Source organism: Macrobrachium rosenbergii, chromosome 2, assembly GCF_040412425.1.
Source record: "Macrobrachium rosenbergii isolate ZJJX-2024 chromosome 2, ASM4041242v1, whole genome shotgun sequence".
Lineage (NCBI taxonomy): Eukaryota > Metazoa > Arthropoda > Malacostraca > Decapoda > Palaemonidae > Macrobrachium > Macrobrachium rosenbergii.
In genome coordinates this window covers 87,845,419-87,870,754 of record NC_089742.1, presented here as the reverse complement: position 1 = coordinate 87,870,754, position 25,336 = coordinate 87,845,419, and the positions used below count along the sequence as shown (strand labels likewise).

The 25,336-nt window shown below is 40.5% G+C and overlaps 1 protein-coding gene across 1 annotated transcript in view; it reads left to right on the top strand.

Moving 5' to 3' along the window:
• Positions 1-25,336, top strand: part of Mat89Ba (nucleolar protein 6 Mat89Ba) — a 449,315-nt gene that overhangs the window by 234,103 nt on the left and 189,876 nt on the right. The window contains exon 14 of the mRNA XM_067121881.1: positions 11,942-12,020. Coding sequence (XP_066977982.1) covers positions 11,942-12,020 — 79 coding nt within the window. The remainder of the gene's footprint in view (positions 1-11,941; positions 12,021-25,336) is intronic.

Sequence of the window (25,336 nt, the reverse complement as noted above, 5' to 3'; positions counted from 1 at the left end):
TTCTGAGGATCCAGTCCCAGGCACCAGTGGCACTTTACGGATGAATCACGGCCACTGAAAAGGCGTGCAGTGGACGTGTCACGTTTTCCTCCAATGCCCTGCAAAAGGTTCAGAGAACCAACTTGCAACCCTCATCTGTCCTGCAGTTACTGGGACAGCCTAGAACATTTTTCTTCGGAGTGCCCGGAGGTAGAGAGCCAATATTTGGCTCCCTCTGCTTCTTATTTTTGTAAACGCTCCTCTTTGTCCAAGAATCTGCCATTGTTTGAGCACCTGGTAGCGCCCAGCAGCTCCTGAGCTCCCATTAGTGTCCGAGTGCCCACTAGCGCCCGAGAGCATCTGAGTGCCCATTAGCACCTGAGCACCCAGCAGTGCCTGACTGTCCTGTCTCAGCTTTTGAGCTCGTGGCGCCAGCTCCAGCGTTTGCGGTGCCAGGTGCCAAGCGCCCGGTGCCACCCTCCTTACAGCTGTCTCCCCTTCTTCAGACACCTACCTCAGGTTCTCAGGTTCAAGAAGACTCCATCGGCACCTCAACCTCCATCAGACTTGTCTTTGTTGCGGGTGTCTTCGTATGTGGAAGAGGAAGTAGACCAGGACACTCCTCCTTCATGCTTATGTAGCCTTGCTGAGTTTTTGGCTAGCTAGTTTTCCTGATTTCTTCTCGCCAGCAGAACCGTCTTCATCAGCTTCAGTATTTTTAATGAGCAACCAGCCTGTCAAATCCAATAGGCTTCGTAAGATAGTGTTTTCTTCCTCAGCAAGGAAAGCCTTAACCGAGGTTGAGGGTTGGCTCTTTGAAAGAGAGAAGGGAAAGGCCTCCCTCAGTTTTCCTCCTTCCAGGCTTGAAGGAGGTACTTATCTTACGCCACGGGAGAAGTTCCTTTCTTGGGAATCTCTGCCTCCTCCCAGGGGGACTTCTCTGGGCCGATTGATTCATCCTGAAGGTCGGCTTTTTCGTCAGCCAAAGTGATGTTCACAGCAGAACTGGACCATCTCCTGAAGAATCTTTTTAAAGTTTTTAAAGTCCTGAGTTTCTTGGACTGGTCTGTGGGAGCCCTTGCACGTAAAATTAAGCACTGTGCTGATTTACCTGAGGATTGTGCCCCAGACTGGCTCAGTGTCCTCTCTTGTACAGATAAGGGCATTAGAGACGGCTCCCAGGAGTTGGCCTCTCTCTTTGCTATGGAGGTACCCAAGAAGAGAGAGCTTTGGTGTTTTTACACCTCCAAGGGGGTTACTTCTTCGCAGAGGTCGGCACTTTTCTTTTCTCCCGTAGACCGTCAACGCCTGTTTCCACAATCCACAGTACAAGAAATCGTGTCGGACCTTCAAAAGAAGTCAGTGCGGGACCTTTTGGCCTAGTCTACTAGATGCCCTAAGGAGATGGCCAGCTCTGGCACCAAGACAGCCTCTCCTCTCCAGCCGCAGCCCTTACATAGTAGCAGGCAAAGGGCTTACTCCAGACCTTGCTCGAACATCCGATTCTTGTCTCGTGCCGTTAAGAAGTCCTCCTCCAAGCCTTCCTCTTGAAAGTGAGGACTCTCTCCTCCGTACTCCAGTGGGAGCCAGACTCCTTCATTTTGGGAAAGATGGGAAGCAAAGGGAGCCGAACGTTGGATTGTGGAAGTCCTGAGGGAGGGCTACTCAATCCCGTTCAGGGAGAAACCACCCTTAGTCAATACGCCCATCACATTGACTGCCTACTTAGTATGCTCGGAGAAGTTTTCAGCCCTCTCCCAAGAAGTTTCATCCCTCCTCAGGAAGAGAGCAATAGAGGTGGTCAAAGATGTCAGTTCTCAGGGGTTCTACAACCATCTTTTTGTAGTTCCTGAGTCTTCAGGAGGTTTGAGACCCATCCTGGATGTCAGTGCCATGAATTTCTTCGTCCAGAAGAGGAAGTTCAGGATGGAAACGAACTGGACCGTCCTATCATCCATTCACCAGGGAGATTGGATGATCCCCATCGATATGCAGGATGCATACTTCCATGTCCCCATCAATCCGGACTCCAGGAAGTACCTCAGGTTCATGTTCCAAAACAGGGTTCATCAGTTTCAGGCTCTGTGCTTTGGCCTCTCTATGGCTTCTCAAGTCTTTACTCGGGTTCTTGCCCCTCTCTCAAAGTGGCTCCATCCTATGGGAATCAACATCTCCCTTTATCTGGATGGTTGGCTCCTTCGATCCCAATCGAAGGAGAAGTGTACAAAGCACCTTTGGAAAACCCTTCTCCTAGCTCAAGACTTGGGCTTATTGATCAACACGCAGAAGTCCCAGCTGACCCCAACACAGGAGATTATATTTTTGGGAATGACAATAGACTCAGAGTTTTCGGGTTTTTCCGTCCCCCAAGAGAGTAGAATCCTGCCTGAGGACGGTCAACGAATTTCTATCTCTTCAAAACTACTCAGCCAACAAGTGGATGAGTTTCCTGAGGACTCTAGCCTCCATCGAACAGTTCATCTCTCTGGGCAGACTCCACATGAGAGTTCTACAGTTTTTCCCAGCTCCAGCTGGGACAGAAGAATATTCCCGGACATGTTCATTTTTTCCATGACCTCAGACATCAAGATGGATTTGCAATGGTGGAATTCCGATGACAAACTGTTAGAAGGGAAATCTCTCCTCCTTCTGAACCCCGACAAGTCGGACCTAGGTTCGGGAGCTCTTCTGAGGAACAAAGAAGTTTCCAGGACATGGTCCCTGGAACAAAGTAGTTGGCATATCAGTGTCAAAGAATTAAAGGCTATTCATTTGGGACTACAGTTCTTCACGTCAGAAGTTTGTAACAGGACAGTTACAGTCCACGCTGACAACACCACTGCCCTGTCTTATATCAGGAAACAAGGAGGGACTCACTCTTCTCCCTCTGTGAGGCAGCGATTCCCTTTCTCCTCTGGGCAGACCAGAATCAGGCCAGAATCTTTACACGTTTTATTCAGGAAAACTAAATGTATTGGCAGACAAGCTGAGCCGTCAAAGACAGGTTCTCTTCACAGAATGGACCCTGGAACCTCTAGTCTGCTTAGATCTGTGGAAACTTGGGGAAAGCTGATCCTGGGCCTATTTGCAACCTCCAGCCCCAGACCATGTAGCATGGGCAACAGATGCCATGCTACAGACTGGTCTAACAAGGATCTTTATGCTTTCCCACCATTCAGCATGGTGGGGGAAGTCCTGAACAAGTTTTGGACTCACCAAAATGTGACAGTGACTTTAATAGCCCCGTTTTGGCCCTCAAAGGAGTGGTTCCCAGATCTTCTCGGACTTCTGGTGGATTTTCTGAGGCTGTTCCCTTGAAAGCCAAGTTTACTCAGACAGCCCCACTTCATGAGGTTTCATTGAGGATTGTCCACCCTGGCCCTGACAGGATACAGACTGTCCGGAAGCTCATTAGAGCTAAGGGCTTTTCAAGATCAGCTGCAGAGGCTATTGCTAGATGTAGACGTCAGTCCTCTAGCAAAGTCTACCAAGCCAAGTGGACAGTCTTCCTCACTTGGTGCAGAAGACATAACATCTTGTCTTCTCAGACATTTATAGCGGAGATAGCAGATTTTCTGCTGTATTTAAGGTCCTTTAGAGTAGAGGTCTGTCCTCCTCTACTATTAGAGGTTATAGGGCCATGTTGGGCTCTGTCTTTCCACATAGGGGAGTATATTTATCTTGGAACCAGGATCTATCTGACACAGCCAAGCAGAAGGAGATAGGAGTGGTCTCTTGGAACCTGGATATGGATCTCAAATGGCTGTCCAGTCCCCGTCTTGAGCTTCTTCGTTTGATTTTGCTAGGGGATCTCACCAGAAAGACATTTTTTCTTGTGGCTTTAGCAACTGCTAAGCGTGTTGGTGAACTACATGCAATTGGTAAGAGGATTGGCTTCTCCCAAAGGAATGCAGTCTGTTCATTTACTCTGGGATTTTTAGCCAAGAACGAGACCCCATCTAAGCCCTGGTCTTGTTTGTTTATTATTAAGAATCTGATGGAGATCTTGGGGCCAGAAGAGGGAGCTCTTTGTCCTGTGAGGGCATTAAGATACTATTTGCACAGAACTGAGAAAACTCGTGGACCTGCAAGTAACCTATAGTGCTCAGTGAAAAATCCTTCTTGTCCACTGCCTAAGAATGCCCTGGCATTTTTTTTCAGAGACCTTATCTCAGAAGCACATTCTCTGATTGGGGGAGGATGTCTTACCCTCATTTAAAGTCAAAGCTCATGAAGTTAGAGCCGTCACTACTTTTTTACCTTTTAAACATGTCTCTCCTCCATTCTTCAAGCAAAATATTGGAGGGGCAAGTAAATTTTTGCAACCCATCACTTGCAGGAAGCAGCAACAGTTTGTGAAAATTGCAGTACCCTGGGTCTGTTGTTGGTGGCAGGCATGGTTTTGGGGGAAGAAGGTTAGGAAGCTTCCCTTCCAACCTTTTTCTCTTCGTCTGAACGTAGGGTGTTGAGTCTTAAGGGAGCCTGGGGGTGCTGTGTACCTGGAGTGCCCACCAGTTTTTAGCGGATGGGTGGTGGTTTTTGTATGTGGTGTAGGTGACAGTGTTGTTTTTTCTGGTTGTTTTTATTGTGGTACTGCACGCAGGGCAGGGGCAATATTGGATGCTTTGCTAGCCATCAGAAATGTCCTTTGCTGCAAAGTTCCCTCTAAGGTGGTAGGCGCTTCGCGGCTATACCGCCATGCCACTGCAGGATAAGATGAGCACCAACCAGAGGCAGTATCTTCCTGCAGTAGCTCTCTTACCAGGTAATGAACAACAAGCGTTGTACAGTGTCAGTGATAGCAACTTTTCTATTCTCAAGTTCATTACCTTTAATATTTTGGAGTAGATATGTCCATGCATCCCACCTCCTGTCAATGTAGGATTCAGTAGTGTAATTACTTGGTAAGTTACTCATATGAAAATGACATTTTTATGATAAGATAAAGTTTTATATATACTTAACAAGTAATGACATGGTTGAAGCCCTCCCTCCTCCTCTCGCATGGACAGAAGGTCGTAAACAAACTGAAGCTCTTTGCTGAGTTGCTCCTCTCTTTCCCCGAAAGTGGGCGGGGGCTAGTCACCTACCCAAATCAAAAGTAGCGCTACCGCAAATCTCAAAACTTCAGCTGCCGTGCGAGTTGAAACTAGTAGCTATATAATTACTTGGTAAGTATATATATAAAACTTTATTGTATCATAAAAATGTTATTTTTTCTTATTCATTTTTGTATTTTTTGAAAAGATTAATTATTGGTAAATGGGGGACCTTGGGTTGGCCCTTGGCAAGAAGAGCCATGCTTATGGCACTCAGAATATTCCTGTTACCTGAGTGTGTTTGGGAAAATATAGCAAATACTTTTTGGTAATGTTACCAGACCACTGTGGCACTAGTACTAGTAGCTACTCCAGCTCATACCGTGGCAATCACCAGCCCTGATATGGATACTCGTTTATCTCCTTAAATTATCACCTTTTTTCATGTTGTCCATTGTTTCTCTGGGTAACATAAAAATACTTATAATCCAGTCCTGGAAATTTGAGAGTTTTTTGTAATTGTTCTTTTCATGCATACAAAGTTTATTTAAATAGGTTTGTTTCATAACATGAGCAGAAGAAGGCTATCTATTTTTTTATAGCATAGTCGCTTGCTTCGTCCTCAAGGGTCTGTTCCATGGGTCTGTCAGAGCACCATGGTGACCAAAATAATATCAAAGAATTCTCTTTTAGTTGGTCTCTAGGCCAGGTATTGTGTCATAATGATAAACACTATAGCACGTGATGGAGTATGTAATGGACTCTAAGATAAGAGGACTCTTTCCCTTTTCTTACAGTGACGCTGTACCCAGGTTACTTCCCTCGTCAAACCTGCTAGAAGAGGAAGTGATTATTGCGCATGTGCAGTCTACCATATCATAGACAAATAGACTGGCAAGAGACCAAGGAAGCCAGTACAGGCAGTCCCCGCTTACTGGCAGCATTGGTTAACACCGTTTCGGCGTTACAGTGCTTGGCTAGCGATGTAGTTGACTGGATTTTCAGCGCTGAATTGCGGTCAATGGCGCTGTTAAGTGGGGATTTCAGTGCTGATCGCCAGTTAACAGTGCCGCTAAGTGGGGATTCCAGCACCGATCTCCAGTTAACAGTGCCAATATCTGGTTAACTATGCTGTTAAGCTGGGTTTTTGGTGCTATTATCTCCAGTTTTCAGTTAGTGGCGATTTTTGGTCAGCAGCGCTCAGGCGGGGATGGAACCCCCACCGTTAATTGGGGGACTGCCTACCTTTCATTGGTCGATTGACAACAGATTCAATTCTCGTTAGTGCTCCAAAATTCAACAGTTATGGAAACACTAAAAGATGCAAGTCAAGTGCTTAGTTTTAAGTCCCAGTTAAAGTTTTAGTTTTAAATTTTTGTAATTAGTAGGTAATTTGTGTGTGAAAGATGAAAAACAGGCTTCGCGTGTTAACACATAGCTGGCGTTGAGTAATAATCGCAGATCATTAGTTGTGAAAAGTGCAAATTGTTTTTAAAAATTTGTCATTTCAGTTATATGTTTTAATTAAAGAAATTTTACACAATTTATCATTAATATAGAAAATCTTTTCAGATTACAAGAGTAAGGAAAGACCTCAAAGTGCTCTTTGCACAGCCCAGAGTTTCCAGATGGCAATTAGAACTTATGATGGGCCTGCTGCAGTGTGCATCAGTAATAGATCCAATGACCTGATTCTTGGTCATATATACTGTAGGTTCTACCAGTACAAATGAAACGTGTAGGATACATTTAACACGTGTATTTTCCTTAACTCGTAAGAGGTGTTACAGAAGTTGTCCCACACAGGTTATCCACGTCATATAACGTTCTAAAGTTTTAAATTTGCTGGCCTTCATAGCTCATTGTAGGGATATTGTTTATGTTGGATGGGTACTTGGCAAGCGTCGAGAAATGCAACAACGCCTGAGGCCGGCGGCCAGGGTTGCCAGATTGGCAACTTGCTACTTGCTATTTTTTGGGCTACTTTTGATTTGACTTGGGCTCTTTTATTCAATTTGGGCTACAGTAAACCTCTGTATTTGCAGGGGATGCGTAGCCCCCCCACGAGTATCAAAAATCCGTGAATATTTAGAACCCCCCTTAAAACACTTAGAACTGCCTATTTTGATAGTTTAAACACAAAAAACTCTAAAAATTCTTATACCTGAGTATTTTAATAGTTTTGTCACAAGAAGTGCATTTAGTCATGAAAATGATATGAAAATACAGTAATAATTAGTGAATATTTCTCGGTGAAAAATACTGCGAATGGACGAATTTTCTGCAGATAATGGGTAGATACGTTCCACAGAGAAATCCACGAACACGTGAGACCACAAATATGGGCAGTTTACTGTTCTTCCATTGATTTTTTTTCTGAATAATAATAATAATAATAATAATAGGTTCTATTGAATATTATTGCTGCTTCAGCTGCATTTATTTTGTAGAAGACTTTTTCTATTTTCCTTATTGTGGACTTCTCTGCAGTGGAGGTGTGTGCTAACAGCTCGCCTATATTTGTCATTTCATGGGGAAAAGTCAAAATCTGGATTCTGCTTCTTTATATATTCTATACAGTTAGTTCTATACAATTGTTGCCATGACGTTTTGACAGACTCTTCTGGCATTCTCCAGCGGGAGCTAGTAGAGGACTGGCAGATTGCATAGGTCCTTCTGAACTTAAACACGAGCTTCAGCAGGGGGTCTTGGACGGCGAATTCTGATTGGTTGCAGTCGGCGAACTTCAAGCCAAATTTCTGCGGCGAAGCTCGATCCTGACAGATCTTGTGATGAAGAATAACCCCTCTCCACCAGCAAGAGAACCCCTCAAGCAGAAGAACGTGGTCTACCAATTTGTATGTCCTGTCCGAGGATGCATTGCTCCTACCCACGAATTTAAGAAGAGTAATGCAGAACACCCACCAAATCCAACGAATACCTGAAAACGACAACCCTGAGAATGGAGATGCCCCTGATGAGCGAGGCGCCCTTCAAGACAATCCCCCGACTACAACAGAAAGAGTAGATAATGACATCATTCATTCTCAGCCCAATAGCAGCCAAACTACCGATGATGTCAGCCGGCATGACATCACGCAATGGCAGGCCAATGGGAACGCTGGAATGAATGATATTCCTTACAATAATTCGATTTTGCAATGGGGTAAGCAATTAATACCGATACAACTATTATTTATAAAATATATTTAAATTTCGCATGGGGTCAGGCAGCAGCGTAATCAGGCAGAGAGAGAGAGAGACCAAATTACAATAGACAACTTTTCCTCCATATCTTTATCCCGTCTGCTAGTTAAAAAAGTAAAAGAGAATGATAAAAATATTGTTAGTGACATTATACTCTTACATAAATGCGTACAGCCATAAACAACCGACCAAGAAACTGTTGTTTTGCTTATAACAAAATCGGATAACAACAGCTGTTTACCTGGTGTTTCAACCATTGTACGGTAGTAAACAATTACCTTAGGTTATAGCACAAATAATGTTCACTTGCATCCAATGGTTCACCCATGGCTCCTTCAATGGCATGCATCAAACTACCTTGATCACCTTGTCTCCCAGACTGCGGCCAAAAGTAAACTGCGTAGAACTGAATGTATACCGACTTGGTGGGCGATGCTTCTGCCCCCACCATCGGTGACCGTTACCTTACCTTTTTGCAAAAGTTTAACGGCCAGATTTCCAGCTCGCTGAAAGTTAATCCCCGTATGTAAATTCTGAGGGTTTGTACGCTAGGAAAAATACAAATTACTCTAAAATTTTGCCATATTTACCCCTAATTTAATCCATTGTGTTTCCAAATGATGTTCCTACAAGTAAATGTATTTCTGAGCTTGATCAGTGCAGCACCAGCCTTGCAAGAGGGAGAATGCATTACTCCATTGAAGGTGGTGTGATATGACCTGTGGGCGACCAAGATATGCCATTGGTGACACTTAACAGGTTAAGGATTGATGATCATCACAATTAGGAACTTCTGCAGAAAAATTATTTTATGTTGTCTGCCATGATGCTTCTTGTTGTTATCTTATCCCACAGAACTGTAGATCCCCCTCAGTTCCCATTGAGTTTCACATATGGAAAGTCATCATAATTGCTAGCATTAGGAGAAGAGACTTTCATACTCCTTTCCAGTTTTATTCCACAACGAGGAAAATATACGTAGGCGTTGAGCGCTGTTTATAGAGAACTGCCTGTCTTGAGTCATATCCAATTTAATTCCAGGCGAAGATCTGTTCCTTTTTCCAAAAGGTGAAGTCCTCACTGGAATACAAAGCAGGTGAAGAATCTTGCAATGGTAAATCTGCTTTCCTTCAGTTAGTAAGCATTACGTATTAAAGTCTTTTGCTTTCTTCAGGGGCTTGAAGACAGGAAACATTGAGCAGAAGATCCAAGAAGGACACCATTTGTGCTTGCTGTTCTTAATGTCAAACATGGTTGATGTTCTATATGGGATCAGGTTGCCCTGTTTTTGTTATTACTGCTGTTGATGTGGCCCATGGTTGCATCTGTTGTCCAGTGAATTTCCAAACTTAGCTGGGTTTTCATCTTCATGGAATCTGATGTGCCTTCTGGTGGTTATTGCATTCATGTCTCTGCCATAGCTTTGGTCTCTGGCCAACCAAAAATCCGCTAGTGTAATTCTGGAGGTCCTGCCATCAAAGTAGTTATGTCTGCTAGCGCAACTCTTGTCTTAGTACATCTCTTCTAGTCATGGCTGCTCTTGTTGCTTTGGGAATTCAAGTAGCTTGAGTTGTTTTAGCATTGTGCTTTTCTTAGCACTTCTCTAGTCTGTCTTTTACAGCTGCCTTACAGCCAGCTTATAGGAGACTAGTGAGGAACAGAATGCAGTACAACTGTCATACATCCAGCTTCTAGGAGACTGGTGAGGAAAAGAATAGGTCTACTACTTGCACAGGTCCTGTGTGGCAAGGCATTTTCTGATACAGTATCTCCTGTTAATCCTTTCCATTGGCTTAGAGCTACTTGATGACCTTAGTGTTAAAGCATCATCGCTGTTGATTACAGCTCCACGAGAATCGTGTTGTCAAAGTGAATGCATTTAATTGTGTTGCTTATGTAATGGGCTTCTTTTAAGATCTCATCCCTAACATCTATTTGAATTGGAGCAATGCTCTGGACTATTTTGATACAGTATCTCCTGTTAATCCTTTCCATTGGCTTAAAGCTACTTGATGGCCTTATTGTTAAAGCAAGAGGGTTGGCTTCATATTCCTGTTGATGGCATACCTTTGTCAGTCATCTCTGTTGATTACAGCTCCATGAGAATTGTGGTGTCAAAGTGAATGCATTTAATTAGGTTGCTTATGTAATGGGCTTCTGTTAAGATCTCATCCCTAAGGGCTGTTTGAATTGGAACAATGCTCTGAACTATTCCTGGATTCAGTAGAAGAAAGTAAGAGGCCAAGCATTCCTTCAGAGAAACATGGACCATAGCAAGCAAAACAGTGGATGTGTATTCTTGCTGTGATTGAAACCTCTGGCAACTGCCAATGGCTTTGCTGTATGTAAAATAGTAAATCCTCTAGCAGTGTTTCTGAAAATGATTCTGTGCTAAAATATGAGTTTCAGCTTAGTAGGTGGACAGATGAAAGTTTAAAAAAATAAACCCCTCTCCAAGTACTGATGGGAAATTGAAGTGGAAATCTGTTACAGCTTGAAATAAATACATATGACATGTTGTACAGCAAGATAGTTACTACCTATTGTTGGGTAAAAGTCATGCATACATGAACAGTTGCTCTTAGCTCTTCTGCTTTTGTGTATAGTTAAAGAATGTATGTTTTTAGGAAAATTTAAACTATGAATGAAAGCTCTATATGATTGATAGATATGTGTGAAAAATAATACTCTTTATTATACAAATTTGCTGTTGATATAGTCTTTGCTGGACTTAATTTTATAGTCTGTCATACCATAGGGTAGTACAGGCATTCTTGGACCTTTGTTAATGTTGTAAGTGACATGATTGTTAGTCTGCAATACAATACAGGCAGTTCCCAGTAACGGCAATCCGGTTTTACGGTGCTTGTCTAGTGACGAAAATTGGCAATTTTCTATGCCGAAAATCACTGATTTCCGCTTATCGACACCAATAATTGGGTATTGGTGCCGATAAATACCTAACAGAGGCATCAGTAACCAAAAATCGGCGCTTTTCGCCGCCGATAAGCCCCGAAATTTGCGAAAAAAGCGCGAAAATCACCAATTTTCATTTATCAGCGATTTTTGGTTATCATCACACCCTAAGAACAGAACCCCGCTGATAACCGAGGACTGCCTGTATAGCATAACATAATGATAGGGCAACTTACAATTATTTACTCCCATCAAATGCACAACAAAGTTGCTACGATGCATAACAAAGGTCGGGAACAAATTGACTAAATGTGCAGATATTAGGATATTAGCCTTAATTTCATTAAAACGTAAGATTTTATTGACCAACCAGTTGTGTATTATCTCTCATTTGCTAGTGTTACAAAAGTTTCTTTCCTTGTTATTCTGTAGGAAGAGTCATTTATTAGGCACATTTAATTATTATTAGAAATATTGAGCAGTGTTCTGTTTGTATTGAGGACAGATTAGTGAAATTCCTCAGGGCTCAAAGTACCAGAAAAAATTCATACTGCCGTTTAGAGTAATAAATGTAAGTGTGGAACACTGATGGTAGAGTCATTAACTTCTTAATTTTGCCTCTGCCATGAAATGCAAATATCTTCAGATAATTTGTAATTTTGTCCATTCTCATTTTTTATGAATGCAGCAAAATGTTACCCTATTGTCTATTTTAAAAGCCCTTTGCCCTAAATGAAAATGGATAAATGATATAATTTTCACTATGTTAATCTGAAGAAAATTTTGTCCTGACATTTCAGGGATTGGAAAAATGTGAGTCCCGAGTCCAGTTTTCTGAACAATATGGAAGTGTTCCATCTTATAATTATGCTATAGAAGGTAAGAGTATTCTGTTTCCATCATATTTTATTAGTGCTATTTTGATGTTGGTTTGAAGGAGCATCTGAAAATGACCACGTCTCACTTCACTGTGTACTTGAGGCAAACCTTTGCCTTGAATGCACACTGAAGTGAGCAGCCACATACAAATTTCACCAAAATAAGACAAAATCATGCTACCCTAAATGGTCAGAAGATTCCAAATGAAAATTAAAAATGGTACATTTCTCATTTGCCTTATTAAGCATTTTGCTGTTCTGCTTGTGCTGTCATCTTCCTGTATGTTATTTACTTTTTTTTACATTTTCCAATGGCTTTTACCCTACCTCATCTGAACAATTTGTACATTGCTCAGGACTGTCTTAGTCTGTATAGCATGTGATGAGTTTGTTATTGAAATTTGATAACTTGCATTGTGTGTTGGTAACATACTTTCTGAGCCCCATTCTTTTTTTATAGTGTGTCAGGTAGTCAACAGTGATTAAGTAACCCTCATTGTTTCCATGTTTCATTCTTTGATGGAGAGGTTATAAATTTTCTCTTAGAAAGTTACACATTGTTGTGTTTTTCTGAGAAATCCAGCAATTACCAGTTGGTCATGTTATTTTTATTTGTGTTAAAATTATAGCATTTTCTTTTTATATGCTGAATGATTAAAAAGTCAGGTATTGGAATGAACCTTCACAAAATATATTCTTGATATCAGGAATAGTTGTTGCAGATCAAAATGTGTCACTTATTTGGAATTTTCAGTGTTTGATAGGATTTCACAGCTGATTTTCTTTTACTTCATCTCACAGCTGATGTTTTATTGAAGAAGATTTACCACATTTCTTGGCATCTAGGTGTTATATTTTTTGCGAAGTAAGTTTTAGAAATGTACTGGGTGCCCTAGAGACTAAAGATTGCACTGTTCATATTAGCAATGTACTAGGTGCCCTAGAGACTAAAGATTGCATTTTTCATAGGCCTATCCTAACCCAGTCCTTTAAATAAAGTGTATAAATTATGCTTAGTTAAAATAGCAAATACATAAAAGGATTATGAAAATTTAAAAATATGCGTAGTCACAAAGATTCATTCCTGTATTGATAAATCTTATTATAGCAAGACTGTTGTAACCAAACATGTTCATGTCATGTGACTTACAGATGGTAACATTGTGTGAAATATTTTTGGGTTTTGCTGATTAAATATGTTCTGATTTGTAATATCTGTATTGCATGAATTTTATTGTTTAGGCTGCTTTTATTTAGTTATATTTGGGATGTCATGTTTATGTTGTGTTTTTGATAACATAGTTGCTTGTTTCATCCTCAAGGAGTTACCTTCCATGGGTCTGTCAGAGCTCCATGGTGACCATACTATCAAAGAAAATGTGTTACCTCAATATTAAGTGGTCTGACACCTTCAACCAGAACTCATCCTAACTTTATTTACATTTTTCACAGTCTATCAGTTATCATCTTTCAGTATTTAACCTAACTTATTTCCTACTTCCCACTAAAATTTATCAAAACAATCTTCCTGTACCTAATTTAGCCTAACTTAATACTACCAATAGTCAAAATATTTACAATTCCAAATTAAGGGGATCTCCACCCTTTTACTCGGCCTTTACGTAAAATTCACGGACAGCCCTTCTTTGTGGGTGTCCCTGTATTTAATCCTTTAAACTGTTAACACAGTTGTGCTGTGCTGCACCTGTACCCCTTTCCTTGTGCTTAACACTCAACCAAACATAACCAGTCTTAACTGCAGAATCACTATCACCACACAGTATATACTATTGTTAGAAGAAAATATTCATTGGCAGCACCTCTTTAAGAAGACTCCACAACCTCAAGCCCCAGATTCACTATGCACACATAGTGTCCAAAAAGAACATTTCAAGTCTAAGATATCACTCAGCTTGATGTTGTTGCACAGGGTCTTTAACCTCAATCTCCTAACTACTGTATTCCCTAGAGATGGCACTTGTCAGCATCCCTCATCTTCATCATATGATGCCAATAGAAATGAACCTTCTTACAGGTGAGGGGGAGTGGCTCCTATCTCAACACTCTCGCTAAAGCAAACTGCAAGTAAAAAAAGAAACGAAACATAATTAATCAACCATACACTAACAACCATACAAAAAATAAATATAATAAAAAACAAAAACAATTCAACCATACTACCACCACAGTGTCGTAAAAATAAACATTATAACACATGATAGAGTGTGCAATGGACTCAGAGATAGGGGTATACAATGGACTCCGAGATAAGAGGGCACTTCCCCTTATCTTCAGCGAAACTGTACCCAGTTTTCCACTGTCAAAACCTGCTAGAAGAAGAAATGATTATCACGCATGCGCGTTCCACCACATTGTCAACAAACAGACTGGTAAAAGGACCGAGAAACAATTACTTTCTGTGGTCACTTTGGATCAGCTTCATTTGTCAGTGTTTCATATGTCACAATAGGAATCACCTAAAGAAGCAAGTTAAGGTCATAGTTTTAAGTTCCAGTTAAGGTTTTAGTTTTAAACTTTTGTAATTGTCAGTTAAATTGTGTGTGAGAGCCGAAAACCCGGTGTCCTATCATCTCTTCAGTCGATGGTTTGGTTGGGTTTACAGTCTTGCAGCAGTACACTCAGCACAGCGGTAAACCAGACATTCCATTGGTGGTGTTGGTCTTCGGGTTTGCAGTAGCACACTAGGCACAGCGGTCAACCAGACACACTCCAGGACGATGGATGTATGACAGACAGGTTCGGTTTCGCATCCATGATTCAGGTCTTACGCTTGCAACTTGCTGTTGTTTTGTGAGATTCACCGGGAGATCAACAGTACCTCCAAACGAAGTTCCGACAACTTGTGTTTGGTTCCTATTCAGTCAAGAAGAAGTGTCTAGGAGCTCCATTTCTTTTGACTTGATGTAGTTACACTTCCATTGTGAGGCATGGGAGATGTAAGCAGTACCTGCTGCTGCTGTAATTACCAGTTGCTCCACAAGTGGAGGGGAGTATTATGTGGATCTTAAGACAGTTTCAGGAGTCTCAGTGTCCAAATAGGCACTTCTTTGATAGCAACGACACCAAGGTAGTACCATGGTTACACTTTGATAGCAGCGACACCAAGGTAGTGCCATGGTTACACTATCCTCCTCCAGAGACTTTTCATTCTTAGGAACATCGACCAGGACGGCAGTCTCCTACACTTCCTTTCTTGGGACTTAAGCACAGTTGTTTTTAGACTTTCAGGAGTCTCAAGATCCAAGATAGACACTCCACAGTATGATAGCAATGACACCATGGTAGTGCCATTGTCAACAAAAGGTCATAGTGTCCTTTTGTCTGCTCTATTGCAGTGCAGGTACATGAGCAGACAGAAGAACATCCAGTGCAGTGGCCAACCATACATCCCAGGCAAGAGGGCTGTCATTACAACATTTATTTGCTGAAGTCAGGAGATAAGGACAGTTGATCTTGCCACCTGGACTTCCGGATTCGTTCAATTAAAGAAGCTTGATTGTTGTCCTTCTTTCTCGACTTTCTGAAGTTGGCTCTGTTCTGCTCTGTCTTCTCACAGCTTTGGTACCCATTTACATATGGAAGCTTATGCCTTTCGTCATTCTACATTTCGAAAGTTTTCAGTGAGATGGATCATTCCACCTCCTTGGATCTGTGGTGCCAATGACAGTATGATGCTATGTTACCCAGTGCTAAAGACTCGTTCGTTACCTTTGAGTTGGCCGAGAAACGGTGCCCAAATTGTCATTTCTCTGACTAGTGAGATGATCAAATTAGAGTACCTCGCTACTTCTTGGTGGACATCAGTGCTTTTCGGACCAGATTTTTTGAGACCAGGGCCATCAGTCTGTACAACCCATTCAGGAAGAACCTGTTGGTGGAGTACTATATTGGAATGTAATCGTGAAGATCACATTCATCCCCATTTGCCTTGGGACGTTGCCCATAGGTCCATGGACTCCTTTTCCTTGGATCCTGTGGTAGATGTTGAACAAGTCATCAAGTTCACCCAGCTCTTGAGGGACATGTTGCATCTCATCTAAGGTGTGCAGCTGCTAGAAGAAGGTGTGTGTGTGGGACTGGCCTCCCTTTCTCCTGCCTTCCTTTCTCTTCTAGTGGGCAGAGGAACAGTGAACAAGCCATCAAGTTCTGGACTGGCGTGCATGCAGGTGATCTAGATGACTGAGTATCCTATCTATAATCTAACTCTTTGGATTAGTAGATGCAAATCCTTCCTTTTCTCTAGTAAGGGGAAAGAGAACTGACTATGAGCAAACCAGTTGATTATTCTTAGCTTTAAAGTCTCCAACACTGTGGGTTCATCCAAATTTTTTTGAGTCAAGGATATTACATTCCTTTAATTCGAAATGCCCAGAAATCTGACGATTGAACATCTCTCATGTTCAGTGGATCAGAGGTATGGTCTCCTTCCTTTGCTCTTTCATGACCAGGAAGAGAGTAATAAGGTGAGCAGAACTGCCAGTCAGTTAAGAGATTTACTCAGAATCCTCCCTCCAAAAGTAAGTCTCCCATATGTAAGGACTGAGTGTTTGTATTTGTGTAGGAAGAAGTAACAAATTTTTTAAAGTAATTTGTAATTTTCCTAACATACAAACCTGAGGTCTTTACATTAAGGGCCTACCTCTTACCATCCCTCATTCTCTTACCTGTGCCAAAAGGTAAACTGCGCAAAACTGAATGTATATTGACTAGGTGGGCAGTGCTTCTGCCCCTACCATCGGTAACTGTTAGCGTAACCAACCTTGCAAAAGTTTAACAGTGGGACTTCCATTTCACTGAAAGTTAATCCCATATGTAAAGACCTCAGGTTTGTACGTTAGGAAAAATATAAATTACTTTAAAACATTTGTCATTTTTCTTGCCAACACATGGACAGCGCTTACTCCATAATCGCTTATTGTTAGTTGTGAAAAGTACATTTTGTTTCTAAAATTTGCCATTTCAATTAGATGTTTTAACAAAAAGAAAATTTTCCACAATTTATTATTCACATAGAAAATCTTTTCAGATTATATGATATCTACAGTAATCTGGGCAGTAGCCTAGATCAGATTGAGAATAATTTAGACTGGATAAATAGGGGATGTTGTCTAGCGTATAACCTAGGATTACATATCCTTAAATGTGAACTAAATAACCTAGATTAGGTAGTAATCTAAATTAGGGTAACTTTTAAGAAATATCCTGTTATGGGGCTAAAACAGTAGCCTAACTTGGGCCAAGGACCTTAGATTAGATAATAATCTGGGCAAAATAAAACAGTGGCTTAGCTATAAGGTGACATGTTAGTTGAATTTTTCTTTTTTATATGGCCTATATACTTGAGCATGATCTAAATAATTCGGATTAGGCAGTAGACCAGGGAACCTAGGACTAGATGAAACATTTATCCTGGCTGGATTAAATGGTAGCTTAGCATTAACAGTACATACTAAAGTAAGTTTGTTTTATGTAACCCATACCTTTACGTGTGAATTAAATAACATGAATTGGGCAGTAGCTTAGATTAGAGTAAGTAATTAATCTGGGCTACATGAAATGGTAGCCTAGCTGTAAGGTTACACACTAATGAATTTCTGTTGTATACTAGCAGATGCTCGCTGTTGCTCACATTTGCTAGTTTCTTGTTAACCCTTAAACGCCTATTGGACATATCATACATCGACTAAAATTGTCTGTTGGGTGCCGAGTGGACGTACCGTACGTCGACTACAAAAATTTCAACCGGTCAACTTTGACTTGACCGGAAATGGTCGAAAAACGCAATTGTAAGCTAAAACTCTTACATTCTAGTAATATTCAATCATGTACCTTCATTTTGCAACAAATTGGAAGTCTCTAGCACAATATTTCGATTTATGGTGAAATTTTGAAAAAACTTTTTCTTCTTACACGGGGTAACTCAGCTGAAAATTTCAGAAATTCTTTTCGTCATTTTGTCGTAATTTTGCACTGTTCTATATTAGCTGTTACATAAAGTTTTATATATGAAAATGTGCACAATTTCATGTACAATACAGCAAAATACAACCCATGGTTGTAGCTTTTATCAGTTTGGAAATATTTTCATATAAACCACGATAACTGCCAAAATTTCAACCTTCGGTCAACTTTGACTCGACAGAAATGGTCAAAAACGCAATTTTAAGCTAAAACTCTTACGATCTAGTAATATTCAATCATTTACCTTCATTTTGCAACCAATTGAAGTCTCTAGCACAATATTTCGATTTATGGTGAATTTTTAAAAACTTTTTTCCTACGTCCGCGCATTTCAGAAATTCTTTAAATCACGTTGTCGTAATGTTTGCACTGTTTTATATTAGTCGTTACATAAAGTTTTATATATGGAAATGTGCGCAATTTCATGTAGAATACAACAGAAAATAACTCATGGTTGTAGCTTTTATCAGTTTTGAAATATTTTCATATAAATCACGATAACTGCCAAAATTTCAAGCTTGGTCAACTTTAACTCGACCGAAATGGTCAAAAAAACGCAATTATAAGCTAAAACTTTTACATTCTAGTAATATTCAATCATGTACCTTCATTTTGCAACAAACTGGAAGTCTCTAGCACAATATTTCGATTTATGGTGAATTTCTGAAAAAAAAAATTTTTCCTTACGTCTGGGTGCAGTAACTCGGCCGAACATCTCAAATTCTTTCGTCATGTTGTCGTAATGTTTGCATCGTTTACATTAGTCGTTACATAAACTTTTATATATGAAAATGTGCGCAGTTTCATGTAGAATACAACAGAAAATAGCTCATGGTTGTAGCTTTTATCAGTTTTGAAATATTTTCACATAAATCACGATAACTGCCAAAATTTCAACCTTCGGTCAACTTTAACTCGACCGAAATGGTAAAAAACGCAATTGTAGCTAAAACTCTTACATTCTAGTAATATTCAATCGTTTACATTCATTTTGCAATAAATTGGAAGTCTCTAGCACAATATTTCGATTTATGGTGAATTTTTAAAAAAAACATTTTCCTTACGTCTGCGTGGTAACTTTCGGCCCGAACATCTCAGAAATTCTTTCGTCTCGTTGTCGTAATATTTGCACCGCTTTATATTAGTTGTTACATAAACTTTTATATATGAAAATGTGCGCAATTTCATGTACAATACATCAAAAAATAACTCATGGTTGTAGCTTTTATCAGTTTTGAAATATTCCCATATAAATCACGATAAATAGGAAAAATTCTACTTTAGGTCAACTTTAACTCGACCGAAATGGTCAAAACTGCAATTGTAAGCTAAAACACTTACAGTCTAGTAATATTCAATCAATTAGCTTCATTTTTCAACAAACAGGAAGTCTCTAGCACAATATTTCGATTTATGGTGAATTTTTGAAAAAAACATTTTTTTACATCCGCGCGTTACGAATTCATGCATCATTTTGTGATAATATTTTCTCTGTGTTGCTTTCATCGTTTTAAAATTTGTTATATACCAAAATCATCGCAATTTAGTGTACAATACAACTAAAAAAAATTAACTCATTAGCTTTAACCGTTTTGCTTACAGCGCGATTTGTATACAATTATATACGAGTTTTTTTTTTCCCTGTCATATATTCTAATATTTATATATGATAATGATATTTTTTTCATTTCTGATGGTTGCATACTAAACTTCAGGCAATGACAAAAAAAATGAGCCAAAAATGAACTTTTAATCTTGAAAACTAAGCGTGCTGTGATTTTTTGAAAAAAATTTTTTTTCCGCTTTGGCGCTAACTCACCGAACGCCACCGGCATACGGGAGACGTTTTTGTAAATAGGGCTTCGGCGTTAAAGGGTTAAAGATCTGATGTAATTAATGTTGAAGTTGTATAACAGGAGTAGTATTTACGGTGATCCTCATAATGCAGGTGGGTCATAGTAACCACATGAGATTAATTAAACACTTCATAAATTCTAAAGGTCAAGCAAGTTATAAGATGTCTTCACTACTCCAAGATCCTTTGAAGTCGTCTTCAGCTCCTGAAGCATTCCTGGAGAAACGTCCATTGGATTATAACGTCTTCTTGAAGTCTTAAAGACTCCAGGATTATGTGAAGCCATCTTCAGCTGGAGGACCACCCATTAGATTACAAAGTCCTCTTGAAGACAACATCAAAGGATCCTGGAGTAGTTAATAGACATCTTCAGCTCCTGAAGCATTCTTGGAGAAATGCCCATTGGATTACTGGGCAGAATGATTCTAAATACAGATTCTGGATTTCTCCACGAAACATTTGTTTGTTTGTCTGAGTGGACACTGAGATTCACGAGGCTGCAGCAGAAGGGAGACAAGACAGCTGGATTCTTGAAGACTTCTTCAGGAAGCCGTGATAATCCAATGAATGTTTATCCAGGAGTTCTTCAGGAGCTGCTGAAGGTGGCTTCACAGGATCCTGGAGTCGTGAAGACGTCTTCAAGAAGACTTTGTAATCCAGTGGGTGGTTCTCCAGCTGAAGACGGCTTCACATGATCCTGGAGTCTTTAGGACTTCAAGGAGACGTTATAATCCAATGGGCGTTTCTCCAGGAATGCTTCAGGAGCTGAAGACGACTTCAAAGGATCCTGGAGTAGTGAAGATGTCTTATAAATATAACTTGCTTGACCTTTAGAATTTATATATGAAGTGTTTAATTAACATCGTGTGGTAACTATGAACCACCTGCATTAGGGGAGGGGGAATGGGGATAGGGGGGAGGGGAGGGTGAAGGGGAAAGGGATGGGGAAGATGGACACACACACACACACACACACACACACAAAGGCAGTCATGGAAATTTATATAATAGATAGGCAATAACCTACACTAGGTTAAGTGAGAACATTTTTAAGAAATATATTGTTAGTAGCCTAAGTAGTATCTTAGACAAGGTAGCTTGGGATTAGATAAAATAAAATCCTGGGCTAGACAAAATAGTAGCCTAGCTATAAGGCTTTAATATTGTGCTCTATATGGTTTAGATGAAATTAGCAGGAAAAATGTTCATAGTACTTCAGTGGGCCATAAATGACATGGCAGCTGTGTTAGCTCAATGCGGGAGAGAGATTTCATAGGGGCATTACTGCCTCTCCATAGCTCCAGGATGTTATTTTTTTATTTGCTCATAAATTTACCCAGGGATTGCTGTTGGTTTTAGTTCTTATCTTTTATGATAGTAGTTCAGATATAATTGTAATTTTCAAAGTAAAGTGCAAAGAAATATTAGAAAAAACATCTATACCTCAAAAAGGTGCTGCATCTCCCCATCTCAGTAAATTTCGTAAATATTTTACAATTAATATACTCAGGATTAGTTACTGATTTTAGTTCTTATCTGTTATGATGCTGTGTGAGCTGTAATCATTTTACAAATTAAAAAAATTATTTAAAAAAAACATGTATAACTTTGTAAAATTAGCATCATTTTACAATTGTCTTGTAAAAGAGGCCCTGCACAGGGTTGTAAATAGTCACTTTCAACTTCCCATGGATGGTACAGAAAAATTTAGAATTTTTTTTCTTACTCCATGTGTATATGTATATCTTCCGCTTTCCATTGATCTCTATTTTTCTTAATCCCTGCGAGATGCGGGTGGTATGTACGTAGCTAAAATTAATACATTGATCTGCACAGTTTACGTGCAGTGAATTATTTTCAGTTTATTAGTAATATCTCCATTATCATTGACTATTTGTACTTCAAATAAATTGCAAGTTAAAGGCAGAACATTTCTTTATGAAATGGACACCCTTTAGATTGTATTATTGTTGTCTCTGTAGTTTTTCCAGGCTTTCCTTTATTTTCCAAAATTTTGTATATTTTCTTAGCATTAGTGAAGCCTCTTTTTGTATCCTAATTTTATAAATTATTGTTTGAGCTATTTACCTAAAATCAATGCTAACTTTTCCAAATTTACTTGTTATTTGGAGAAAATCAAAATCAGATGGATATACAACATTTCCAGAGCATAATTCATAAATATTCAATATGCTAAGCACCTTAGCACTCAACTTTGAACCTATGTGAAATATGGCATGTACATTTACACAACACAGCATTGGTTTTAGATATATATATATATATATATATATATATATATATATATATATATATATAATTTGACAAAGGAAAATCTCATTTTCTGAGGGAGGCCCTGTCACTCCAGTGAAATTTATCTTAATTAATTTAGCATAACACATATATACCAGAGAAAAAGCTGACAGAATGTTGGGAGTTACACTCTCAGATCGAGCACTTTCTATAAGATTTGTATAACCAAGGGTATAATAATCACAACCACTGAGCCGTACACTCAATAGACATCCCCCATGTCAAATATCCCGAGAAGGAGTGGAGGGTCGCACTAGCCACTGCCCCAGCTCACACATGTACTCCAGCCATCTGAACTCATTCCAGACTAGCACCACTTGTGCTTGCATGAGCCAGCAGGGGGGCTAACCTGTACTCAAAATATTCTAGGGGTCAGACACCGGGCTCCTCCTCAGAAATAGATTTTTCCTTTGTCAAAATCCCTTTTCTGGAGTTCGGCCCGCAGTTACCCGGTGAAATAGTATCAGAGAACATGCCAAGATCAAAGCTAAACAAAATACAAAGGTAAATGGAAAGAGACATGCTATGGAAAATAGGATTGAATAAAACATCTCAACAGTGGAAAATCTAGTTAACTATAGTGTACTGTGTATATAACACCCTCACATCAAAGATTACTGAAAAAGCAAACTTAACCTAGGAACAAGGTAGATATACAAATATGCAGTACAATAGGGAAAATAAGAGGCCCTTTACAAATCAATAGAAAACCAGTAATTACAAACTTAACCCAAAAGAGATAAATGACAGACAAAAATATATAGGTACATGAAGCAAATAAAACCGCTCAGTACCTCTGACTAAAACTAACCAAGTAGCATATCAAACTCCAAACACAAAGATATGCAATGTAATCAGATAAACCATATCACTGAGTATGAGGAGCAAGGCAGCGAGGCATGAACGATCCAGAAGGCAGGGAAATAAATGAGGCAGGCGTGGCGTGGGGAAAGGAAAGGATGGAGTGATAATTAAGGTGGGGAGATGACACTTCCACAGCCACTGCAGAAAATTCCAGAGCTTATGACGCAACATGCTGAAATGACTAGGGGTGATTTCCATCCTGTATATTTGGAAACAAAACCAGATTGCAAAGTAATTAGTGAGAGGGTTACCACTTTATTGACGCGAACTCAGGAACTGAATCCGCTGAAGGCTTAATAAAAATACAGAATCATTGTCTTATAGCATTCAAAGAGAGAGTACCACCTTTTCCAGATGAAAGAGGACCGACTTAAACTGTGGAGTTCTTTGTAGGTAAGACTTTGGAAAATACTGGACCAAATGACTGGTCCTGAGGAAGAGGCACCACCTTCCCAAGGAGACCACCTGTCCTATGGCCTTCATTCTAGCTAAGAACTGCATGATCAGTGGGAAAGGAGGACTTCTCCAGATGGGGGTGCAGTTAACATGATCATCACTCTAGTGAGGGCCATAGCCTGAAATTCTGGGCACCTGAAGCTGCTGAACAAAACAATGCTTTTTTGCATCCATGCATGAGCATAGAGAATTATCAATGTCGGGTGGTTAATTTCAAACATCGCGAGGTCCATGAACGGAAGGTAGGCTGCGTTACTGGTTCCAAACGGTACATGCTCGGGGATGGAGGAGAAGTATGAATCTGTAAGGTCAATATTAAAACCGCATAAAAATACCTTCTTTGGCGCATTTAGCTGTAGCAATAGTACTGGGGTAAAGGCCTTTTCAAACAATGACCTAAAGAAAGTAACTGCTGTTATTGTCATAGTTTGAGCTCCAGATGCCTTTAAAAAAAAAAAAAGGACGCCAATTTTTTGACTGCCGAATCGTATTGTCTGAGAGTAGAATCTCTTGTTCGATCTAAAATATTGGAGTGGGGTCAATGTTTGTCTCTCTTTATAAACTGTGGGCAAAGTCCATAAACCGCAGTAATGAATCTCAAGGAAGCTGAACAGTCTTTGTTTGTACAAACTCTGGGTCAGTCTGTTTGGGATGATGATCGCAACTGGTTCTGAACAGAGGGAACTAGTTGTTTTTCGGCCAATAGACAACAGAGCTAATTGGCCGTTGAATGACCTGAGTTTGTGTAGGACTTACCAACATGTTTATCGGAGAAACATATAAGGTTTATCGGAGGAAACAGATATATCCTCTCCCAACAATTCAACGGACATCGTGATCCGTGGCGTAAAAGCCTGGGGTCTAGGTTGGGAGCCACGTAACAGGGAAGCTTGTGATTGCTTTCTTCCGTAGAACAGATCCACTGGAGGCCCGAACCGCGCGAACCCACATGAAGGGAGTTCTGGCTCAGAGACCACCCGCTCAACGTGAGTAAAGTCCTGACAGGAGTCCGCCACCAATGCCCGCACTCTCAGGTGGGTAGCTGACAGATGCCAGCCAGCAAAGTTGTTCACTCAGGAGAAGATTGCTACCATCACCTGGTTTACGCGACCGATTTGGAGCCACCCTGTTGATGCAATGAATCAGCCACGGCGCTGTCCAAGCGCCAAGCCTGACGAATCCGGCTGGCGGGGCGGCTTCTGGAGGTTAGAAACACTGCCATAGCTTCCAAGGTGTTTATGCGAAACTGCTGGAACATTGTGACCACGTGCTCTGAACTTTGTTTTGGTGGGAGTACCTCTCAACCGCTAACGAAGCCGCCCGCGGTGGGATTACCAACGCCGAGGGGGAACAGCGGAACCGACTTCGCAGGCCACTGATCAATTCGCGGCCGAGTCTTGTTTTCAAGATTCATAATTGAAGAGATCCCGTCTCTGAGCCTGGACATTGGCTCGCTCGCCATACTCTGTTTATATCTTTTAGTTTCGCTTTCAAGAGCAGGTCCGTCACTGAGGCGAATTGAAGGGAGCCGAGTATCCTTTCTTGAGACCGGCGGGAAGCTGTTGTTTTCCCTCAGAAATTTCCTGGTAGCGCGGCACCCTTTCCATGGTGGCGGGAGGGACAACCTTAAAATGGGTCAGGTCCCATTGGAGGCCTAGCCACTGAAAAAAACCGATTCTGGTCAGGCACTTCTCTGTTCAGCTGAAAGCCTAACGACTCCAGAAACTTGATCACTATGGCCGTAGCCTTTCGGCACTCCAGAACTGTCGGAGCCCAGATTATCCAATCGTCCAGGTAAGCCGCCAGAGAGATTCCCCGGGACCGTAGTTGTTGAATCCACTGTTTCC